At 44.0% G+C, this 23494-nt stretch overlaps 2 protein-coding genes and 2 non-coding genes across 4 annotated transcripts in view; 1 reads left to right on the top strand and 3 right to left on the bottom strand.

The window, feature by feature from the left end:
- RUFY3 (RUN and FYVE domain containing 3) overlaps positions 1-4706 on the bottom strand; it is a 103384-nt gene extending 98678 nt beyond the window's left edge. The window contains exon 1 of the mRNA XM_030818961.1: positions 4104-4706. Coding sequence (XP_030674821.1) covers positions 4104-4461 — 358 coding nt within the window. The 5' untranslated portion in view covers positions 4462-4706. The remainder of the gene's footprint in view (positions 1-4103) is intronic.
- Positions 4707-6292: 1586 nt separating this feature from the next.
- LOC115836783 lies at positions 6293-6394 on the top strand. Its single transcript, XR_004031802.1, has one exon. It is a non-coding gene; the product is annotated as a U6 spliceosomal RNA (small nuclear RNA).
- A 1170-nt stretch (positions 6395-7564) lies between these two features.
- LOC115836770 lies at positions 7565-7668 on the bottom strand. The gene has a single exon (XR_004031791.1). It is a non-coding gene; the product is annotated as a U6 spliceosomal RNA (small nuclear RNA).
- Positions 7669-20487: 12819 nt separating this feature from the next.
- Positions 20488-22533, bottom strand: UTP3 (UTP3 small subunit processome component). Its single transcript, XM_003265715.4, has one exon. It carries the CDS (start codon positions 22338-22340, stop codon positions 20904-20906), a length of 1437 nt encoding a protein of 478 aa, XP_003265763.1. The 5' UTR covers positions 22341-22533; the 3' UTR covers positions 20488-20903.
- Positions 22534-23494: the final 961 nt, after the last annotated feature.

Genomic DNA, 23494 nt, shown 5'->3' with positions numbered 1-23494 from the left:
GGATGTGGAGAAATAGGAACACTTTTACACTGTTGGTGGGACTGTAAACTAGTTCAACCATTGTGGAAGTCAGTGTGGTGATTCCTCAGGGATCTCGAACTAGAAATACCATTTGACCCAGCCATCCCATTACTGGGTATGTACCCAAAGGACTATAAATCATGCTGCTATAAAGACACATGCACACGTATGTTTATTGCGGCACTATTCACAATAGCAAAGAGTTGGAACCAACCCAAATGTCCAACAACGATAGACTGGATTAAGAAAATGTGGCACATATACACCATGGAATACTATGCAGCCATAAAAAATGATGAGTTCGTGTCCTTTGTAGGGACATGGATGAAACTGGAAAACATCATTCTCAGTAAACTATCGCAAGGACAAAAAACCAAACACCGCATGTTCTCACTCATAGGTGGGAATTGAACAACGAGAACTCATGGACACAGGAAGGGGAACATCACATTCCGGGGACTGTTGTGGGGTGGGGGGAGGGGGGAGGGACGGCATTAGGAGATATACCTAATGCTAAATGACGAGTTAATGGGTGCAGGAAATCAACATGGCACATGGATACATATGTAACAAACCTGCACATTGTGCACATGTACCCTAAAACCTAAAGTATGATAAAAAAAAAACAAAAAAAAACAGAGCTTCTGAACTCAAACGTAAAATTTAATTTTTAAAACCTCTAAGTACACTCAAGATTTCTAAACTAAAAAGATAATACCACCTTAATACACAGTCTTTCAAAGCTATATTTTATACACTTTTGGCAAATACACTACTGAGAATTAAAAACTGGGTTAGCTAAAGAGGCAGATCCCAATCATCGTAATATTCACTAGGCATTGAGGTTGAGTCCATGTACCATTCTCGTAATTAAGAAGTCTTTTAAAAACTGTTTGGGGCCAGGTGTGGTGGCTTACACCTGTAATCCCATCACTTGTGAGGCCGAGGAGGGTGGATCACTTGAGTCTAGGAGTTCGCGAGCAGCCTGGCCAACACGGTCTCTACTAAAATACAAAAAAAAAAAAAAAAAAAAAATAGCTGGGGTGGTGTTGCACACCTGTAATCCCAACTACTTGGGAGGCTGAGGCAGGAGACTCTCTTGAACCTGGGAGGAAGAGGTTGCAGTCAGCCCAGACTGCACCACTGCACTCTGGCCTGAGCACAGAGTGAGCCTGTCTCAAAAACACAAAATAAAAAACAAAAACTGTTTGGTCTCAAGTGTTCATGTATTTTATTTTTATTTTTTTAAAAACAGGGTTTCGTTCTGTTGCTCAGGCAGGAGTGCAATGGTGCAGTCATAGCTTACTGAAGCCCTGAACTTCTGGACTCAGGTGATCCTCCGCCTTAGTCTCCCAGAGGGCTGGGATTACAGGTGTGAGCCACCAGCACCTGGCCTGGTCTCCAATTTCTTAAATGAGTAGTCAAGAGAATCAAAGTTCTGATATCCAGATACATTATAGAAAGCAATATTTCATTGACTCTGCAGGGTAACAAGGAACTTTTTATTCATATCTAGAGTATTCCTTTCTGTAAGTATGCTTACGTTCTAAAGTACACATAAAAATAACAGGTAAAAACAAAAACTCAGTCCAAAACAAAAACTATTTTGAATCAATTTTGTATTTAAATAAGACATGTAACAGTGATTTTTTTTTTTCTGCTAATATGAAATGTTCTCAGTGACTTATCTTTAAAGCAGAGGAAGTGGGACACGTATATATTCCCAGTAACTTTTCTGAACACATACACATCAATGAACTATTTCAAAAATAAAGACCATGAGGAAATATTAGGACTTACGTGGTAACAAAAAACACCATACTGGCTGGGCACGGTGGCTCACCCCTGTAATCCCAGCACTTTGGGAGGAGGCCGAGGCAAGCGGATCATTTGAGGTCAGGAGTTTGATAACAGCCTGGCCAACATGGTGAAACCTCATCTCTACTAAAAATACTAAAAATGATAGGTGCCTGTAATCCCAGCTACTCAGGGGGCTGAGGCAGGAGAATCGTTTGAACCCGGGAGGCGGAGGTTGCAGTGAGCAGAGGTCATGCCACTGCACTCCAGCGTGGGCAACAGAGCAAGACTCCGTCTCAAAAACAAAAAAACAAACACCATACATTTGCTAGTATCCTAAGGTAGAGACTGAGATCACGCTCATGAAACTTCAGCTTTAAGTCGTCTAGTCCCGATCTTGATCATGCTTAAGCAACAGTATTAACTGATAATAGTAAGAAAATATTGTTATTTTCTACAATAATTAAGAACACAAAGATAACCTTTAACAATGAGGGAGTCCAATCAACTGAAATTCAGGTAATTCCCACAATTGATACTGTTCAATAGCTGAAAAGTTCCTCTACATCAAACCTTGTACCACAACTGTTACAGAGAAATGACAGTCTTCTTTCTATACTAGCATGCTTAATATGTAGATTACACAGAAAGAGAACATTTTTGGTACAAACAAAAAAAGAGGCGGTGCTTAAAGTACAAAGTAGACGGACAACTCAGAAAACAAAAACAAAGTCTCCTTCAGAAGATCCTTATCTTTGCCTCCTCTGTATAGGAAGACTCACTTCTGCCATGAGCTGACAATCCATCTGCACATTAGTGCAGACCACTCCAACACACAAACTATGGCTTCACTAAGACAGTCAATGGTCAGTGTCTGCCCACTGAATTATTACTCAGTAAGTAATAAGGAAACGTGAACACTGGACAACCTCCAGCTGAATCCCATGGACCCTTCCTGTTAACCTGTCACCCACCACCACAGTTTCGGATCTCTTGTTAGATTTAAAGAGCACAGGTTTAGCAGAAAAGGAATCTGGGTCAACTGCATTCCTTCTCTTAAGCTGTTACTTGGGATAAATCGAGCTTCCGCATCTGAAAAAGTGGCATTCAATTTGGCTCACACAAACTTATTAACCATGATTATCACAGCACATGCACATAGGAAATAATCAATAAATGTTATCTTTTCCTAGGAGACGGATCAGGGCAGAAAAGGTGAGTCAGGGTTTCTTGGCAGGGCAGAGGAGCTAAAAGATTTGTACTTGTGCTTTAAAAATATAGGGTGTAGGGTGGGAGAGAAGGATCCTTCCCTCATCACTTCAGGCAAGTTTCTGTCTCCCTTCTCAGAACTCATACAGCAAAGTATTTGGCATTTACAGCATGCCTTGTATTGTCAACCACATTTTCATACTGTAAGAGCTTGTATTTGAAAATCAGATTTAACACTCCTCTAAGAGTACTTATATTCATTGACTACTCTAGGGCCCTACTCATTTGCCAGTAGCAGTAAATAGTTCACTAATGAAAAATACAGCACGGAGTGTGGGTCAGCTGCATTCAGAGCGCTCGCGTATGCCAGTGGCTTTAAAAGTGGAGGCCTCTTCCCGACAACCGATATAACCCTGGGAGGTACCCTTCCAAAGCTACACATTCCCTTCTTGTCTTCTCATGCACCGCTCCGATTTGTCTTTCCACTCCGGGGGACGGGATCTGTCATATTTACCGGCATGGAAGGAGCGCTCGTAAAAAATTAGTTACTAGTATTACTAAGGCCGCACTGGCGGCGGCGGCGCAGCAGCCACACCTACTCAGCTGCCGCGGCGCCGGGAGCCCGAAGAAGGTGGGTCAGAGGGGCCACCGGGTCTCCGGGCGCCGCCCCCTCTTCGACTCCTTCGGGGAAGGTTCCCAGCCCGGGACCCGGGACAAGGTCAGGGCGCCCCGGGTGGAGGGGGGCAGGCGGGCCGCTTCTCGCCCCCGCCCAAGCACGTGGGAGGCCGGCAAAGACCGGCGCCCAGCCCAAGAGGCGAGAGAGACCAGGCCAAGCAGGAGTCGCGGCCTGGGGAGACGCGGAGGTAGAATCCGGCGCCCGAACCGCGGTCGTCCCGCTGCCTCCTCACCGGGTGCCTCGGGACAACAGCTTCCCGAGGGCAGCCCCTAGAGCCCCCGCCTCCCGGCCGCCGGCTCGGGCCACCCCGCGGGAGGCGGAGCTCCGCGGGGGCCGGGACGGCCCTCCCCAGCCGAATGCCCCTTCCCAGCGGGCGTCCCCATGCCCCTCCGCCACTCACGGTGCTTGCCGCTGCCGCTGCTGCCGCCGCCGCCGCTCGGATAGCTCAGCAGCAGGAAGGGCAGCGGGGAGCCGGGGGACGGCGGGGTCCTCCAGGAGCGCTGCTGCTGCGGCGGCGGGCGCACTCCGAAGCCGGCGCCTCCATCGCCGGGGTAGAGCAGGAAGAAGGGGGCGGCCACCGGCGAGTCGGGCTCCGAATGCCCGGCGGGGGAGGCCGGCGGCGGCCCCGCCTCGCCCTCTCGGTCCGTGCCCCCGGCGGGAGCGCGGCGCGGCTCCTCTGGCCGCCACTCCCCGCCCCTCGCCGGCTCCTCGCTGCAACTTTCGGCACCAGCGGTGGGCGGCGGCGGGGTCTCAGCCATGCTCACTCCTTCCTTCGCCGCCGCCTCCGATTCGCGCCCGGGCCTGGGCGGGGGAGCAGAGGGTCAGGGCGAGGAGCTGCCGGCCCGTCCCGTCTGCGCCGCCGCCACCGCCACCTTTCTTCTCGGCCACGGGCTGGCGCCTGGGTTCCGCGGCTCGGCCCACAGCCCGCCCCGCCAGGGTCCAAGCCAGCTGGAGGGACCGCCCCGCCCGACGGCGCGGCCTAGCTACGGGCCGCCTCCTCCAGCCCCTCCCGCCCCGGCCCCCAGCCTGTGACTCGGCTCCCCTAGGGGGCAGCGTCCTCCTCTTCCCACTCCCCACATTCCGCTTCCCTCCGGCTGGGCTGACTCCCTCGCGACCCGCGGGCCCTGGGCCTCTTCCTTACCCGCCCCCGCTCGGCCTTCTAAGGCGGTCAGGTGTGTCTAGTGCTTGAAAGGTGGAAGACCTGGCGAAATACCTGGCGGCGTTTTGTCGTGTAACTGCCAACTTTATCGGTAGCACGAAGGCACAAAGATCTGGGTTGAAGAAGAGGCAAAAGCTAATTTTAAAAAAGCACCTCCCTGCCCCCGGGTATTAAACTGTACCATTTGCCTTTCACACACTGGAACTTCAACCGTTGATTCCCTGTTTTGAGTAATGAGCTCTTTATGTGAGAAACCAAAGGTGGGTGTCCTCCTTCCACCACCTCTTTTGTTCCCGTCTTGTGCGCTGTTCTGAAATCCTGTATTTGCTTTGACTTTAACTCCCTGGTTTTCTAGTGCCGCGGGTGCGCATGAGTGCATTTTAAATCAAACAGCTTAGAATTTATACGACAAATGTCAATTACAGGTCGACAGTTTTCTCTTTCATAGTGCCCGTGTCTTGCTAGTAATTAGCCACCATTGCTTTGAGTATTCGAATCAGTGATTACTGATCCAGTAATTCCCTTAAGTAAACATTTCCTTCGGCAATAAAGACGATTTCCAGTTACTCTCATGGTTCTTTATCCTGGATTCCTAGCTGATTAGCCTTGTGTTTAATGCTGGCATAGAAGCCATGTTGACTCATAATTAAAAATCACTGTTGTGTAACATTTTGCCCACCTGTTTTTTCCTCTTCTCTGTTCAGCCCTTCCCTGTGTAGAGGAAGTTGTACTTCTTTGAAATGAAAAGTAAACATTTTTATTACTGTTGTTATTCTCTGTAAATCACTCTTGAAATTACTACTCGCAATTACCATGAGACTTACAATACTACTTTTCACTGAGTCTTTTAACAAGAAGCATTGAAAAAAGGAAATGTTTACAGGATAACTTCAAACAGTCTTATAAAATTTCTTGGCTTTTTGGTTTCTGGCATTTCCCGGACCTGTCGATCCCAGTCCTACTACCTATTTGAATAAGTTATTTGTCCAGCTCTGTAAAATTATTATATTATTCATAGATACTGTGAGGGCTAAATAAGAAATAGAAATAAAGCGTTTAAAATACAACTTAACATTGGGGTAAATAATAATTATTAGGGCCGGGCTTGGTGGCTCGCGCCTGTAATCCCAGCACTTTGGGAGGCCGAGGCGGGTGGATCACGAGGTCAGCAGTTCGAGACCAGCCTGACCAACACGGTGAAACCCCGTCTCTACTTAAAATACAAAAAAATTAGCTGGGCGTGGTGGCGAGCGCCTGTAATCCCAGCTACTTGGGAGGCTGAGGCAGGAGAATCGCTTGAAACCGGAAGGCGGAGGTTGCAGTGAGCCGAGATTGCGCCCTTGCACTTTAGCCTGGGCAATAAGAGCAAAACTTAGTCTCAAATAAATAAATACATACATACATAAATAAATAATTATTAGTAGTAGTACGCACTTCAGCAGCACATAAACTAAAATTGGAACAATACAGGAAAGATTAACGTTTCCCTGCACGAGGATGACCTGCAAATTTGTGAATCGTTCCATATTAAAAAATAATTATTATTAGGGATATTTTATCATTTTGGCAAAATAATATTTAACTTACAATAATAAAAATATACTGAGTTGGGGAACTCAGTTGGAGTTTTTCATTATATCCTTAGCATTTTGAAGGTAGTTTGGACCTTAACTCTTGGTGCAGGTGAGAATCTTAATAGGAAGACATATTTGTCTTCTAGGAATTGCTAACTGCATGATACCTTCATAAGAAAAACTGAAAGCATTTGACCCAGCAATCTCATTAACTGGGTATATACCCAAAGGACTATAAATCATTCTAATATAAAGACACATGCACACATATGTTTATTGCAGCACTGTTTACAATAGCAAAGACTTGGAACCAACCCAAATGCCCATCAGTGATAGATTGGATAAAGAAAATGTGGCACATATATACCATGGAATTATGCAGCCACAAAAAAGAGTGAGTTCATGTCCTTTGCAGGGACATAGATGAAGCTGGAAGCCGTCATTCTCAGCAAACTAACACAGGAACAGAAAAGCAAATACCGCATGTTCTCACTCTTAAGTGGGAGTTGAACAATGAGAACACATGGACACAGGGAGGGGAACATCACACACCTGGGCCTGTGGGGGAGTGGGGGTAAGGGGAGGGGAAGCATTAGAAGAAATACCTAATGTAGCTGATGGGTTAATGAGTGCAGCAAACCACCATGGCACATGTATACCTGTGTAACAAACCTGCACGTTCTGCACATGTATCCCAGAACTTAAAGTATAATTTAAAAAAAAGAAAAACTGAAAGATTGAGATGTATTATATGGTTTTAACACTCATCCTTAACTGGATCCTTTATCTTGTTTTTACATGCAGAAATTCCAAAATATCATTATATTCTCATCAGGTTCCTTCACAGAGATGTTTTGCAATGTTTCGGTAAAGAATTTGACAAGAATCTACACTTAACCACTGTAGGTAGAAGAAATGAGAGCAGAGTCCTCACAGATCATTCTTGAGAAAGGCCAATAATCAACCAAGGGAATCACCAAGTTAAAATATGAAATATTATCTAGTCTGAATTGCCAGCTTTCTTCTTTCTTGTTAGTCAAGATACCTACAGGTATAGAAACATTGACATGCTGTGAAATCATTCAGCGTATTGGATTTTTGTGCCTCTATTTTTAAAAGGCTTTTTGTAAAAATATAGAACCCTTCACAAATTTGTGTATCATTCTTGTGTGGGAACCATGCTAATCTCTGTATCATTCCAATTTTAGTATATGTGCTGCTGAAGAGATCACTGTGCCTCTATTTTTAAAAAGAGTTCTATTTATGTTTTATGTAATTAAATGGCAGTAAAATTAATACAGAAAATCAACTGAAATATGAGTTCTTAAAATTTATAGACAAGGCTATTTATGAACTTTTTCTTTAAGGTGGATGGTACTCCAAGTTCCTAGTTTCTTAATGCTTTTAGTTTTTGCATCAATAATATAATCACAGTTCTGCATTAGCTTTAGTGACATAAAGGGCTGATTCAGCTGCTATACACATTTAAGGAAGCCAAGATTATAAAAACAAGCCTAAACATGTTGCTCCTTCTTGAGAATGCACAGAGCATCTCCCTATATGTTTTAAAGTGACAACATCCAAGCACTATAATTAAGAATTGAGCTCTATTAATTTTCTTGTGAAATAAAGCAGGAGGTGCTTTTCAACTTTATCTGCATTTTATTTTTAGTTATCCATGTTTGGTTTTTAAAAAATCCTTTGGTGGGCCAGGCGCGGTGGCTCATGCCTGTAAGACTGAGGCAGGAGAATCGCTTGAACCTGGGGAGGCAGAGGTTGCAGTGAGCCGAGATCGTGCCACTACACTCCAGCTCCGGTGACAGTGCGAGACTCCGTCTCAAAAAAAAAAAATCCTATAGTGATCTTAAGGATAGATACTTAAAAATATTTTTTTTTTTTTTTTTTTTTTTTTTTTTTTTTTTTTTTTTTTTTTTTTTTTTTTTTTTTTTTTTTTTTTTTTTTTTTTTTTTGATTGATCTTAAAAAAATATATTTTAAAACTTTTTAAAGATCAGTGTTATGGACAAGAATATATTTTTACTACAGTATAAGCTTCTTAAGAGCCGTGAATCAGACCAGGTGTGGTGGCTCACGCCTATAATCCTAGCACTTTGGGAGGCTGAGGCAGGCAGGTCACTTAAGGCCAGGAGTTCAAGACTAGCCTGGCCAACATGGCAAATGGCAAAATGCCATCTCTACAAAAAATACAAAACAAACAAAAAACCCTACAGGAGCTGTAAAGCAGAGAAGATACCACTTGAGGCCAGGCGCTGTGGCTCATGTCTGTAATCCCAGCACTTTGGGAGGCTGAGGCCCAGCTAAGATTGTGTCTTCTCTAGGCTGTCTTCTCTGATATACTTCCTTCCATGAACATCTAATAATCTCTCAACTCTTCCTACGTTAGGGATTTCTAAACATTTTCTCTATTGTGTTAAGACTAGTTACGTACTTGTCTTGGCCAGGCGTGGTGGCTCATGCCTATAATCCCAGCACTTTGGGAGGCTAAGACAGGCAGATCACTTGAGGCCAGGAGTTCAAAACTAGCCTGGCCAACATGGTGAAACCCCCATCTCTACTAAGAATACAAAAATTAGCCGGGTGTGTTGGCACACACCTGTAGTCCCAGCTATTTGGGAGGTTGAGACAAGAGAATTGCTTGAACCCAGGAGGTGGAGGTTGTAGTGAGCCGAAATCATGCCACTGCACTCCAGCCTGGGCGACAGAGTGAGAATCCGTCTCGAAAAACAGGAAAAAAAAAAAAAAGGGAAGATACCACTTGAGAAGTGTTGATATTCTTTTTCAGTATAGTATATAGATAGATTTATTATGATTTTAAAATAATGGTATTCTTGAGCTGTTTATTTTACATTGTATGGCACTTGGGAAACATCATATTTGAAAACTGTGTACTCAATCTAAGCCTTTGTGTTAAACTTATTTTAATAAATGTAGAAATGTATTGATACTAATTAATATAATGCCTTATTGTGAAAGCTCTTGAGTCCATTGTTCTTCTGAATTACTAGATTTTGATGACTGTAACTTAATGACTTATTTTTTCAAAACATTCATTATAAAAACACCTAGTTACAACATTGTAGTGTGGGGATAAAATAATGAAAAATTTAAAAATATATATTTAAGGCCAGGTGTGGTGGCTCACACCTGTAATCCCAGCACTTTGGGAGGCTGAGGTGGGTGGATCACCTGAGGTCAGAAGTTCGAGACCAGCCTGGCTACATGGCAAAACCCCATCTCTACTAAACATACAAAAAAATTAGCCTGTCATGGTGGCGGGTGCCTGTAATCCCAGCTACTCAGGAGGCTGAGGCAGGAGAATCGCTTGAACCTGGGAGGCAGAGGTTGCAGTGAGCTGAAATTGTGCCACTGCATTCCAGCCTGGGCAACAGAGCGAGACTCTGTCTCAAAAAAAAAAAAAATATATATATATATATATACCCACATATATATATATATACCCACATATATATATATATATATACACACACATATACATATATATACACACCTAGTCAATTTATATCGGCTCTCTATATATATTATAGATACTCTGAAGAAGTAAAAACAATATATTTATCTACCTTGGTGGGATGAAGAAAAAAGTAAAAGTAATATATTTAGGTCAATCAATGATAGTTTTCTTTGGGTGCAGACATATTGATACATTTTTCCATTTTTCTACTTTTCTGTATTTGTAAGTAGTCTGTAATGGATGCATTGCTTTTAAATAGAAAATAAAACACATTGAGGGGCTATTTTAATTCATAGTTTCATAATTATATATTTTTAATGAAGACCTAACAGCAAAGTTGTGTTGCCTGTATATACTGTGGAGAAATAGAGTTCAAGAGGAGCTGATCATATTTGTGTCTTTTTTGAGTGTTTATTATTATTATTTTAGAGATGGAGGGTTTCACTATGTTGCCCAGGCTGCAGTTGAACTTCTGGCTTCAAGCAATCCTCCCACCTCAGCCTCCAGAGTTAGTCCAGATATTCAAAAACAATATTCAAGAACAATATTCAAATAACCTAATCATTGATGGAAACCCTACTACAATTTCCTTTGCCAAAATTTGAGATGATCCTTACTATCAGATTTCTAATTAAAATAATGTCCTTGGACATAAATGGAAATATTTAGTTTATAATAATATCATACTTATAGGTCAATTATTTCGAGTATTATGAATCAGAGAATTGGAGAAAGAAGACTTCTCCTAGTTCTATATCACTGACAATACATTGCTTCACACGTCTAAAGAGACTCCAGAGACACTTCAGCCTACAGCGTAGGTGAGATTACAGGTGCGAGCCAGCAGGCCCAGCTAGTGTTTATTTTAATAATGTTACTGGCTGGGCGCAGTGACTCAGACCTGTAATCCCAGCACTTTGGGAGGCCGAGGTGGGCAGATCACAAGGTCAGGAGTTCGAGACAAGCCTGGCCAACATGGTGAAACCCCGTCTCTACTAAAAATACAAAAAAAAAAAATTAGCCGCGCATGGTGGCGCGTGCCTGTAGTCCCAGATACTCGGGAGGCTGAGGCAGGAGAATCACTTGAACCTGGGAGGCGAAGGTTGCAGTGAGCCAAGATCGCACCACTGCACTCCAGCCTGGGTGACAGAGAGAGACTTCATCTCAAAATAATAATAGTAATAATGTTGCTGAATATTTCTATGAATGTATCCAGTAATTCTCATGCTCTCTCCTTCAGGTTCTTCTTCTTCTTCTTCTTTTTTTGAGACAGACCTTTGCTCTTGTTGCCCAGGCTGGAGTGCAGTGGTGTGATCTCGGCTCACTGCAACCTCTGCCTTCTGGGTTCAAGCAATTCTCCTGCCTCAGCCTCCAGAGTAGCTGGGATTACAGGTGTGCACCACTATGCCCAGCTAATTTTTTTTTTTTGAGACAGAGTCTCGCTGTCGCCCAGGCTGGAGTGCAATGGCGCGATCTCGGCTCACTGCAGGCTCCGCCCCCTGGGGTTCACGCCATTCTCCTGCCTCAGCCTCCCGAGTAGCGGGGACTACAGGCGCCCGCCACCTCGCTCGGCTAATTTTTTGTATTTTTAGTAGAGATGGGGCTTCACTGTGTTAGCCAGGATGGTCTTGATCTCCCGACCTCGTGATCCACCTGCCTTGGCCTCCCAAAGTGCTGGGATTACAGGCGTGAGCCACCGCGCCCGGCCAATTTTTGTATTTTTAATGGAGATGGGGTTTCACCATATTGGTCAGGCTGGTCTCGAACTCCTGACCTCAAATGATCCACCTGCCATGGCTTCCCAAATTGCTGGGATTACAGGCGTGAGTCACGGTGCCCGGCCTGTCCTCTGCTTTAAAGCTTCATCTTTTCTTGCCAGTATTATTGCAAAGGACTCCTCATTGGTTTCCCTGCCACCGGTTTTAATATATTCCAGTTGCCCTGCTCTACAGCAGCTAGAATGAGTAGTTTACTTTTCTGAACGTTCACCTAATTATGCCACATCCTTTCTTAAAAACCTGGGTTCACTTCTTTATGTCTGGGATACAATCTAAGTGCATTAACTACCTGGTAAGTTCTTTCATGATCTAACCCCCTCCTATCTTTCCAATATTATCCTCCTATCTTGTCTTACCCCTTGTTGCCTTTGACTAAGCTTTAACATGTTTGGCATTACTCATATTGCAGTACCTACTCTTCCTCTCCCAAACTCTACTCAAACAAAGCTGTGATACTTTTCTCTGCTCTCCCCATGTAGAAAGGTACATGCCATTTTTGAGGTCCCTTAGTATCCTATTTAAGCAGTTAATTGTTTTAATTGTAATGAATTTATGCCTCTTCCCAAAGTTAGCATAGTTTTTTCTTCTTTTTACAATGTATAAAATATTTATTTTTTGTACTATTTATTCCTTGTACTACTCCTAAGTAGTTATCAGCCCCTCTCACTTTATTTTTTATTTTTTTGAGACATGGCCTCACTGTCACCCAGGCTGGAGTGTAGTGGCACAATCATGGCTCACTGCAGCCTTGACCTCCCAGGCTCAAGTGATTCTCCTACCTCAGCCTCACCAGTAGCTGGGACCACAGGCGCACGCCACTGTGCCCAGCTAATTTTTGTATTTTTAGTAGAGATGGAGTTTCGTCCTGTTGCCCAAGCTGGTCTCGAACTCCTGTGCTCAAGTGATTTGCCCACCTTGGCCTCCTAAAATTCTGAGTTTACAGGCGTGAGCTACTACGCCCAGCCTCACTTATTTTTAGGACCCTTTCCTCTTAAGATCACATCAAAATTCTTTTTTTCTATCTGTGACCATCAGGTATCTGAATAAAAGCAATTCAAAAAAACTGGACTGAATAAGTAGTTTAAGGAATAACTTATTTAGCTTACATTTATATTTCCCTTTTTATGTATGTTCAAGTGTGGTGTGAATAAAAATGTATGTCTAAAAGAGGTCATTTAATAAATGTGAAAAAATTTTAGGTGCTAATTAATTAAATTCTGCCATCTACTTAATTTGAATAATCCTCACCCCACCATGGCAAAATTATCTATTATATGTATTAAAACAGGCCATATAAAAAAACGCACAAGGGTAAAAGGTACAGCCCTTCTAGCATAAAGTTTTCTTATTTTTTCAGACGGAGTCTCTGTATTTTTAGTAGAGGCGTGGTTTCACCATGTTGGCCAGGATGGTCTTGATCTCCTGATTTCATGATCTGCCATCCTCAGCCTCCCAAAGTGCTGGGATTACAGGCGTGAGCCACCACACCCGGGCTAGCATAAAGTTTTCTAACTGAGGTCTATGGACTCCTGGCTTCAGGGAGTCCAGGAACCCAGTGTCATATGCAAAATGTGATTAGGACTATGCTATGGTTCTGGGATGGGGTGAGGGGAGGCCTACTGTTTTCAAGATTCTCATGAAGTAGTCCCATGGTAATGCCACATCATATTTCACTCTTGTAATTAACTTCATTCGTATGCCTAATGTTATTAGCTGAGAGAAACCCAGAGCAGTGTTTCCCAAAAACATATTCTGTAGACCATTTGGATCAGAATCATGTTGCATGCCTGTTAAAACAGAGACGACTGGATCCAACACCAGGAGAGTTGAATTAGAATCTGTGCAGGTAGGGCACAGGAATCTGTACTTTAAACTTACCAACTGATCCTCGGACATTCTGGTTTAAGAACCATTATGGTTGGCCGGGCACAGTGGCTCACGCCTGTAATCCCAGCACTTTGGGAGGCCGGGGCAGGCAGATCACAAGGTAAGGAGATCGAGACCATCCTGGCTAACACGGTGAAACCCTGTTTCTACTAAAAGTACAAAAATCAGCTGGGCGCGGTGGCAGGCGCCTGAAGTCCCAGCCACGCAGGAGGCTCAGGCAGGAGAATCACTTGAACCCATGAGGCAGAGGTTGCAGTGAGCCAAGATTGTGCCACTGAACTCCAGCCTGGGCGACAGAGCGAGACTCCGTCTCAAAAACAAAAACAAACAAAAGAACCATTATGATACAACCAAAGATAAATTAACTCATTCAAGTGGAGTAAATTCGCTTTTTAAGACAGGGTCTCACTCTGCAGCCTAGGCTGGAGTATAGTGGGGCCATCATGCCTCACTGCAGCCTCAACCTCCCCAGGCACAGGCGGTCCTCCCACCTCAGCCTCCCAAGAAGCTGTTACTATAGGCACGTGTGCCCAGCTAATTTTTTTTTTTTTTTTTTTTTGAGAGGGAGTCTCGCTCTGTCGCCCAGGCTGCAGTGCAGTGGCGCGATCTTCGCTCACTGCAAGCACCGCTTCCTGGGTTCAGCCATTCTCCTGCCTCAGCCTCCCGAGTAGCTGGGACTATAGGCGCCCGCAACCACGCCCGGCTAATTTTTTGTATTTTTAGTAGAGACGGGGTTTCACCGTGTTAGCCAGGACCGTCTCGATCTCCTGACCTCGTGATCCGCCCACCTCGGCCTCCCAAAGTGCTGGGACGACAGGCGTGAGCCACCGCGCCCAGCCGCCCAGCTAATATTTTTAATGTTTTATGTTGCCCAGGTTGGTCTTGAACACCTGGGTTCAAGCAGTTCTCCTATCTGAGCCTCTCAAAGTGCTGGGATTATAGGTGTGAGCTACCACACCTGGCTAAATTAGTTTTTTTTTTTTTTTGAGACGGAGTTTTGCTCTTGTTGCCCAGGCTGGAGTGCAACGGCGTGATCTCGGCTCACCGCAATCTCTACCTCCCGGGTTCCAGCGATTCTCCTGCCTCAGCCTCTGGAGTAGCTGGGATTACAGGCATGCGCCACTGTGCCCGGCTAATTTTGTATTTTCAGTAAAGACGGGGTTTCTCTATGTTGGTCAGGCTGGTCTCAAACTCCCGACCTCAGGTAATCCACCCACCTTGGCCTCCCAAAGTGCCTGGATTACAGGCATGAGCCACCGCACCCGGCCAGTTTTATAAAATGATTAAAAAAAAATAGTAACGAACATGAAGCACTCACTACCTGTCAAGTGTTCTTCTAAATTGATGTTACATGATTAACTGTTTAAACTATTAACTATTATGTATTATTCAATGTGAGGAAATTGCAGTACAGAGAGGTTAAGAAGACCAAAGACACATGGTAAGTGGGTGAAACAGGGCTTTGAACTCAATCTGGCTCTGGAGGCCAAACTCTTCCCAATCACTGCCCTTTATTGCCTTTCTTTTTTTTTTTTGAGACAGCGTGTCACTCTTATTGCCCAGGCTGGCGTGCAATGGAGCAATCTCTGCTCACCACAACCTCTGCCTCCCGGGTTCAAGCGATTCTCCTGCCTCAGCCTCCCGAGTAGCTGAGATTACAGGCATGCACCACCACACCCGGCTAATGTTGTATTTTTAGTAGAGACAGGGTTTCTCCATGTTGGTCAGGCTGGTCTCGAACTCCCAACCTCAGGTGATCTGCCCGCCTCAGCCTCCCAAAGTGCTGGATTACAGACGTGAGCCACCACACCCGGCCCTATTGGCTTTCTTAAAGCAGAACATTTTACTAGTTTCCTCCAGGTCTTTTTGTTTTGTAGTTTAACAAATGTTGATTCTTGATACTTGCTATCATTTAAAACTTCACTTTGTAGCAAATGTAAAATCACTGGTTTTATTTTCTAAGAATAGCTGAAAGAATCAAAATATATCATCTGGAATACATAGCTAAAGTAACTACCAATTAAAAACTCAGCTATGAGAAAATATATCTTAAACAAAATAAAAAAATACAGACTAATATTTGTTGATGGGGGGTATAAAGTTTCTATATTGTTTTTTTCTTTTTTATTTTTGAGACGTACTCTTACTCGTTGCCCAGGCTTGAGTGCTCACTGCAACCTCTGCCTCTCAATTTCAAGTGATTCTCCTGCTTCAGCCTCCCAAGTAGCTGGAACTGCAGGGGTGCACCACCATGCCCAGCTGATTTTTTTTTTCAGTAGAGATGGGGTTTTGCCATGTTGACCAGGCTGGTCTGGAACTCCTGACCTCAAGTGATCTGCCTGCCCCAGCCTCCTGCAGTGCTGGAATTACAGGCATAAGTCACCGTACTCTGCCTGTTTCTGTTTTCTAAACTTTCAAAGGCAAGTTACAATTTTGTTTTTAAGAATAAAAAATACAATCTGATTTGCTGAAGCAGCTTTTTTTTTCCAGTGTGATTTTTGTTGTTGTTGAGACAGTCTTGCTCTGTTGCCCAGGCCGGAGTGCAGTGGTGCGATCTCAGCTCACCACAACCTCTGCCTCCCGAGTTCAAGCGATTCTCCTGCCTCAGTCTCCTGAGTAGCTGGGACTACAGGCGTGGGCCATCACGCCCGGCTAATTTTTGTATTTTTAGTAGAGACAGGGTTTCACCATGTTGGCCACGCTGGTCTTGAACTCCTGACAGTGCTGGGATTACAGGCATGAGCCACCGTGCCCGGCCCAGTGTGATTTTAAATTATAGTTAGAAACATGATTTTTTTTGGTAACATCTATAATTCAGTGTTCCTGTTCAGTACCTGTTCATCATTGTGATCTCCAAGATGTAAAGCATACTAAGTTCCACTTTTCCTGAATTATTCTGGTAATGTTAACTTGTATAATTTAACATGTTAATTTAAAATTATTTTATTTCATAGCAACTCCAGCCATTCCTCAGATATATCAAATATTTTGTGTAAGATATATGAATAAAATTAATTATTCAAGTTATCTAAGCTAGATTTTATCTTTTAGATCACAAAAAGTAATTTTCCAGTTTGCCAAAAGCTTTGACCATTAGGTAGTTTGTAGAGGTCTGAGAAGCGAATAAAATTTATTTCTATACAAAAATTAAAGTGGCATGTTGATCTTATTTAACTTCTTCATAGATAAGAATATAGGTAAGAAACTGGCTTAGAGAAATTGGCCCAAAGCCAGTCGGCTGATTAGTGGCAGAGTAAGTGCATCACTAGCTACTTAGTGATCACTAATTTGATGTTTTCTTCTACTTTAATTTTTAATATTTTGTATTTTTCGTAGCTGCCTATAGTTTAATATACTGCCATAAAACTAACAGGTTGTTGACGCTTTGTACTGATGCCTGCTACCAGTAATCTACTTTATTGGAACTCTTACCCATGAAGCTCTCCAGACTTCACAAAGTGAGTTTCTACAAAAAAAGATTATCACATTGGTTAACAACTTATTCATGTACAAATGACAGTACCCAGCACATCTCAGTGCTCTTTAAATGTCTGTTAAATATACATACAAATTTTGAAAGATGCGGCTGGGCGCGGTGGCTCTCGCCTGTAATCCCAGCACTTTGGGAGGCTGAGGTGGACGGATCACCTGAGGTCAGGAGTTCCAGACTAGTCTGGCCAACATAGTGAAATCCCATCTCTACTAAAAATACAAAAATTACCTGGGTGTGGTGGTGTACACCTGTAATCCCAGCTACTCTGGAGGCTGAGGTAGGAGAATCACTTGAACCTGGGAGGCAGAGGTTGCAGTGAGCCTAGATTGTGCCACTGCACTCTAGCCTGGGTGACAGAGAAAGGCTCCATCTCAAAAACAAACAAACAAAAAAACCACCAAAAAATGGCCAGGTGCGGGTGGATCACCTGAGGTCGGGAGTTCAAGACCAGCCTGACCAACATTGAGAAACCCCGTCGCTACTAAAAATACAAAATTAGCCGGATGTGGTGGCACATGCCTGTAATCCCAGCTACTCCAGAGGCTGAGGCAGGAGAATCGCTTGAACCTGGGAGGCGGAGGTTGCAGTGAGCTGAGATTGTGCCATTACACTCCAGCCTGGGCGACAGAGCAAAATTCCATCTCAAAAAATAAAAACAACAAAATTTGAAAGATGTAAATATTGTATCCAACAACTTATTTTGCTATTAGCTCGCATCAAAGCCATGTTTTATGTTTATAATATAGGATAGCATCATCTACATCCTAGCTACTACAAAATGAATAATATTTATAAAGTATTGTGACGTCTCTAAAGGAATATATAATTTTTTTCCACTTTTCTAAATGGAAGATTTTTCTTCCTTCAAAACATAATTTTTTCTTACCAAATCTATCTGTCAATCTATCATCTCTCCCTACTCCCATATACATATGGCAGGGATTTGATATAAAACACCAGATACTTTCTTTGAAAATTTTTAAAAATTTATTTTGTAGACTCTCACTATGTTGCCTAGGCTTGCCTTGAACTCCTGGGCTCAAGCAATCCTACTGCTTCAGCCTCCCAATAGCTGTGACTATAGGTACCTGCCATGCCTGGTTGAACACCAAATACTTTTTTTTTTTTTTTTTTTAAGTTTCGCTGTCACCCAGGCTACAGTGCAGTGGTGCAATCTCGGCTCACTGCAACCTCTGCCTCCTGGGCTCAAGCAGTTGTCCTGCCTCAGCCTCCTGGGTAGCTGGGATTACAGGTGCGTGCCACCATGCCCAGCTAATTTTTGTATTTTTAGTAGAGGCGGGGTTTCACCATGTTGGTGGGCTGGTCTTGAACTCCTGACCTCAGGTGATCCACCCACCTCAGCCTCCCAAAGTGCTGGGATTACAGGTGTGAGCCACCGTGCCCAGCCCAAATACTTTCAACCTCTAACTTCATGTCCTCTCTTTTTGCCCTGTCCTAGATTTTCTATAGCTCACGTGCTTATCCAATGCTACCCTTTCCTAAGATATTAATTTCTCATTTATAAGCTAACACTTAAAAGACACTGTTCTAAGTGCTTTACATACATTAATTCACTTAATCCTCATTAACTCTACAAAGTAGGTACTATCATCCCCATTTTAGTTGAGAAAACTGAGTAACAGAGTGATCAAGTAATTTGCCCAAATCCCAGGTACTAAGTGATGCAGCTGGGTTAGAAACCAGTAGTCTGGCCAGGCGTGGTGGCTCAGGCTTGTAATCCCAGCACTTTGGGCGGCCGAGGCAGGTGGATCGCTTGAGGCCAGGAGTTCGACTGGGACTGTAGTCTCAGCTACTCCGGAGGCTGAGGCAGGAGAATTGCTTGAACCTGGGAGGTTGAGGTTGCAGTGAGCTGAGATCACACCACTGCACTCAAGTCTGGGCGACAGACTGAGACTCTGTCTCAAAAAAAACAAAAAAAAAACAAACCCCTTGCAAAACACCCAACCCAGCAGTCTAACTACAGTCTGTTCTTAACCACTGACTTATGGCTTCTCCGAGGTAGGTATAATAATAGAGACTCATACAGATGAAGAAAATGAAACTCAGAGATGAACTGAAAATCATCCTGTTAACTCCAAAACCTGTATTTTTTCTATTATATCAAAAAAAAAAAAAAAAAGGAAGTACAGAATTGGGTTTGGAAGCCATAAAGGCTGGGTTGAAATCCTGGCTCTGCCACTTAATAGCTGTGTGACCCTGAGAAAGTTACTTCTCTTTGCCAGTTTCCTTATCTTCAAAATATGGATAACAGAATTTACCACGTAGTTATGAGAAATAAGGAAATAAGCACAAAGTGCTCAGAAAAGTTACCTTAGTAAGCACTGTTATTTCTATTTCCAACCTACCTCTTTTATTTATAAGGAAACAAAATAATTTGTCCTGTGTGCTACTCTGAGGAAGCAGCTGTAAGCCAGAGGTTAAGAGAATGAATGCTCAAGTTGGTTTGGGTTCAGATTTCAAGCAGGTGTCCTTTAGAAAGTCAGCCTTCCAAAATTTCAGCATCCTCATCTGTGAGAGCACAGTATCACCTTGCAAAGTTATTGTAAAGATTAAATGAGGTGATGTACAACTAGCACATGGCAACTGTTCAATAAATATTAACCAAGCGTCATCTCTGCATCTCTAGCAGCTAGCACAATGTTTACTGAATAAACAGTGACACAATTAGGAAATTAGGACTTTTTTTTGTGGTTTCCTTCACTAGTCCTCTCATTTTCTTCCCTGGCAACATCCTAAGTATTTTTACATTCACCACCTCAACATCTTCCCCCTACTTAAAGACCAGTGTAGCAGCAAAGAAAAAGGGAACATTGAGCTGGGCGCGGTGGCTCACACTTGTAATCCCAGCACTTTGGGAGGCCGAGGCAGGCGGATCACTTGAGGTCAGGAGGTCAAGACCAGCCTGGCCAAAATGGTGAAACCGTGTCTCAACTAGGAATACAAAAATTAGCTGGGCGTGGTGGCGAGCACCTGTAATCCCAGCTACTCAGGAGGCTGAGGCAGGAGAATTGCTTGAACCCAGGAGGTGGAGGTTGCAGTGAGCTGAGAGATCCTGCCACTGCACTCCAGCCTGGGATACAGAGTGAGACTGTCTCAAAAAGAAAAAAAAGAAAGAAAAATGGAACTTTGTTGCCACTTAAAGTTACCACTTACCTAGTAGTAATCATATCAATGTTTTAGCAAATGGAGTGCAAGTACAAGCAGCAACCACTGCAAATCACTAGTAAAGAAGGGGAAATGGGATTTTTACCTTATTTGCCACATGAAGAACTATGAGAAAATATTGACAATTGATGTAATTAAGGCATATCTTTTCCCTTTTCTACTTTTAACCAAAGTTTCATTCCTATGCTTTTAAACCACACAGAATGTATGAAATTCACGTTAACATTAAGCCCATTTATTAACAAGTATCTGGCCCAATAATTATAGTTAGGTAAATAAAATATTTCAGAACTATTTTATAGGCTGACTTACAAATAAGGTAACTGTCAAAGATGTATTCTCTTTATGTGAAAAGTTACACATGTTCTAAGTTTAACACTCCACAATGAACTGTGAAATTTCCCAAAGCTAATACTTAACAGAATATTGGAAAACTTCAACATCATCTCTTTTCTCAAGCACCTTCATATTGCTCTCACAGTTCTTATAAATTGTCCAATAACCCAGACAAATTTCCTTGTGGACAAGAATTTTTAAAATTTAAAGTATTATATATTAATACAATGACTTTAGTTAAAAGTAAAAATTTATTGATCCAAAATTGCCAAAAACCTTATGCTAAGCAAAAACTTCATTTAAGCTTAATGCTCTTTTTAACTCCTGCACGAATGCCAGATAATTCACCACTATAACGTTGCTCTTCTTTACGAACTTCACGAACCTGGCCTCTTCTTCGAATTTTGGCTCTTCTGAACTTCTCCCTGTGTTTCACTCTGGGATTGCGATCAATCTTCTTTCTCCTAGGAGTAAGTCCCCTGTTTTTAGCAATTTGATAGGTAATGGCTCTCTTTGCATTTTGATCTTCAAGAGCCTGTTCTTCAGTGCTATTTTCTTCTTTCTTTCTCTTTAGCTTTTGCCTGTCTTCTATTTCTTTATAGTACTTCAGTTTAGCTTCTTCATCAAAATCAGAATCATCAGAAAGATCAACAGCACAGGCAGCAGCAGAAGTCTTTGAAACAGACTTTGGTTTGGGCTTGGTGGATTTTGCTTTCGGAATCAGTTCTTTCTTTACAGCATCATCCTTAAGTGTCAACAGATGACGAATTTCTGAGGACAGCTTCTGATCCACAACTGACAGCTTGTTGATCAAATTTCGGTAGGTAACAAGCCTTTCTATGACAGGATGTCCATGTGCTGGGACTCTCCTAGCTTTCAGGATCAAATAAAAACTGATGTTCGAGCAATAATTCAAGTAGAGGTTGTACTTGGTCCTCAAGTATTGGCTTCCTTTTCCGGGTGGAATGATCCCTTGTTCCACCAACTGTAACAATGGCTCCAGTTCATCCTTCACCTCTGTCAACTTGACTTTCAGGTCTTCTATCAGCTCCAAGAATTCTGGTGATTCCTTTCGCAACATTTTCAGCTTCTCTTTCACTGAAACTTTCGCCAAATCCTTCACCACCCGTGTCTCGGCCTCCTCTACCTGAGGCACTGGTTTTGCAAAGGCCTCAACCCAGGCGACACCAAAATCATCCTCTTGCAGCGCTTGGGCTAGGCGCCGCTGAATGATCTGTGCCTCCTCCTCCTCCTCTCTTTCCTCCTCCTCTGCCTCCTGTTGACTCTGCCGGCCTCGGGACTTGGAACCATAGTCCGTGTCATAGTAAAGTTTTTTCCTCTGACCCCACGACAAACTGGGATCCACAGAGGCCTCCGCTTCACTTTGCACGGAGCTCCCACCATCATCATCATCGGCATTCTCCTCCTCCTCCTCCCCAGCACTCCCTCCATCTTCGTCGTCCTCATCGTCCATATCTAGGGCTAGCACCTCCTCCTCCTCCTCCTCGCCATCCTCCTCGTCTCCACTCTGTACTTCATTCCAGCCCTTAGCTAAGGCGGCCCGGGATCGTGCCTCATGAAAATCATCTACCTGATCTTGGTAGTAGCTGGTGTCCCCTGGTGAGGGTGGCAATCCTAAATCATCTCCATTTTCGTCGGTGAGCTTGGGACCTGCCTTGGCTCGCACAGCTGCCCACTTAGCTGCTCCGCGCCGCCGGGATCTCCCCACCATGGCTCACAATCTCAGGTTTTACAGCGACTCCGGACTTTCGGCCACCTCTGACTTCGCGGCAGGAATCAGGCGCTCCGGTAACTCGTGGCTTTAAACAGCCGCGCGCTCCCCTACCACGGGAGTTTGCCGACTCCGGATCGGCTACTGGAATTTCCTCTTCCTTCCGGCCCCCAGCATGCTCTCCGCGTGGCGTACGATTCAGGACTTCCGCTCGGTCCCTTAGGCGAGATCACGTTGATACTAACTTCCTTTGCGCTGTGCCCTTTAACGCCAGTCGATTCCGGTGAATTAAAATCTTTCCGTGTGGAAACGATAGGATAAGGAAGTTCCGTTCCACAGAACGCTTTCTCGGGCTAATGCGCTTACTCTCTCTCGAGTGCCTGGGCGTGGCTGGGGGACGGAATCCTGGCGGCACCTGCAGGCGAAGTCCCGATGGCCAATAGAGGGCGCTGCGCTTTACGCCCGGTAGAAGTCCCGGGGGTGTCCCGTTGAGCTTTAACTGCGTGTGTACCCGGCGCTTGCGACCGGCAGTCGAGTGCTAGCGTAGTTTTCCTGCTCCCTTGTTTTCTCTTTTCTGCTTATCAGGCTGGAAGTTAATCAGATTGTTTTCCTCTCATTTCCCCCCCACCCCCAATACCATATTTCTGGGTACCACAGCTTCAGGCAGCGCCGCTGGACTCCAGAATCCCGCGGGAGGTTTCCGGGCGAGGCGCAGGCCGGGCCTCCGGCTCGCGTTTACTCATCCCCATCGCCCTCTCTCTGCTCACAGGGCTCGGTGACCAGCTCCATGGGGATGGGTAAAGCTAGAGGACCCCGAGGCTGACATGTGGGAAGGCAGAGCCCCGCTGCAGGGTCTGACTCTTCTCAAGGAAGTCTGCCCTGTAATGTTAGAGTAATTCAGGGTGTAAGTTTTTAGGCATTACATATGCAAGGTTCGGGATTAGTATTATGATACCTTTTAATGTAGGTAGTTGGAAGCTGAACTTTTGATACGTTGCTAAAATTAATGGTGACATGGCTGGGCGCGGTGGCTCATGCCCATAATCCTAAGCACTTTGGGAGGCCGAGGTGGGTGGATCACTTGAGGTCAGGAGTGCAAAACCAGCATAGCCAACATGGTGAAACCAGTCTCCACTACAAATACAAAAAATTAG

This window comes from Nomascus leucogenys, chromosome 9 (assembly GCF_006542625.1).
Source record: "Nomascus leucogenys isolate Asia chromosome 9, Asia_NLE_v1, whole genome shotgun sequence".
NCBI lineage: Eukaryota > Metazoa > Chordata > Mammalia > Primates > Hylobatidae > Nomascus > Nomascus leucogenys.
This window is presented reverse-complemented; position numbering and strand designations above follow the sequence as displayed.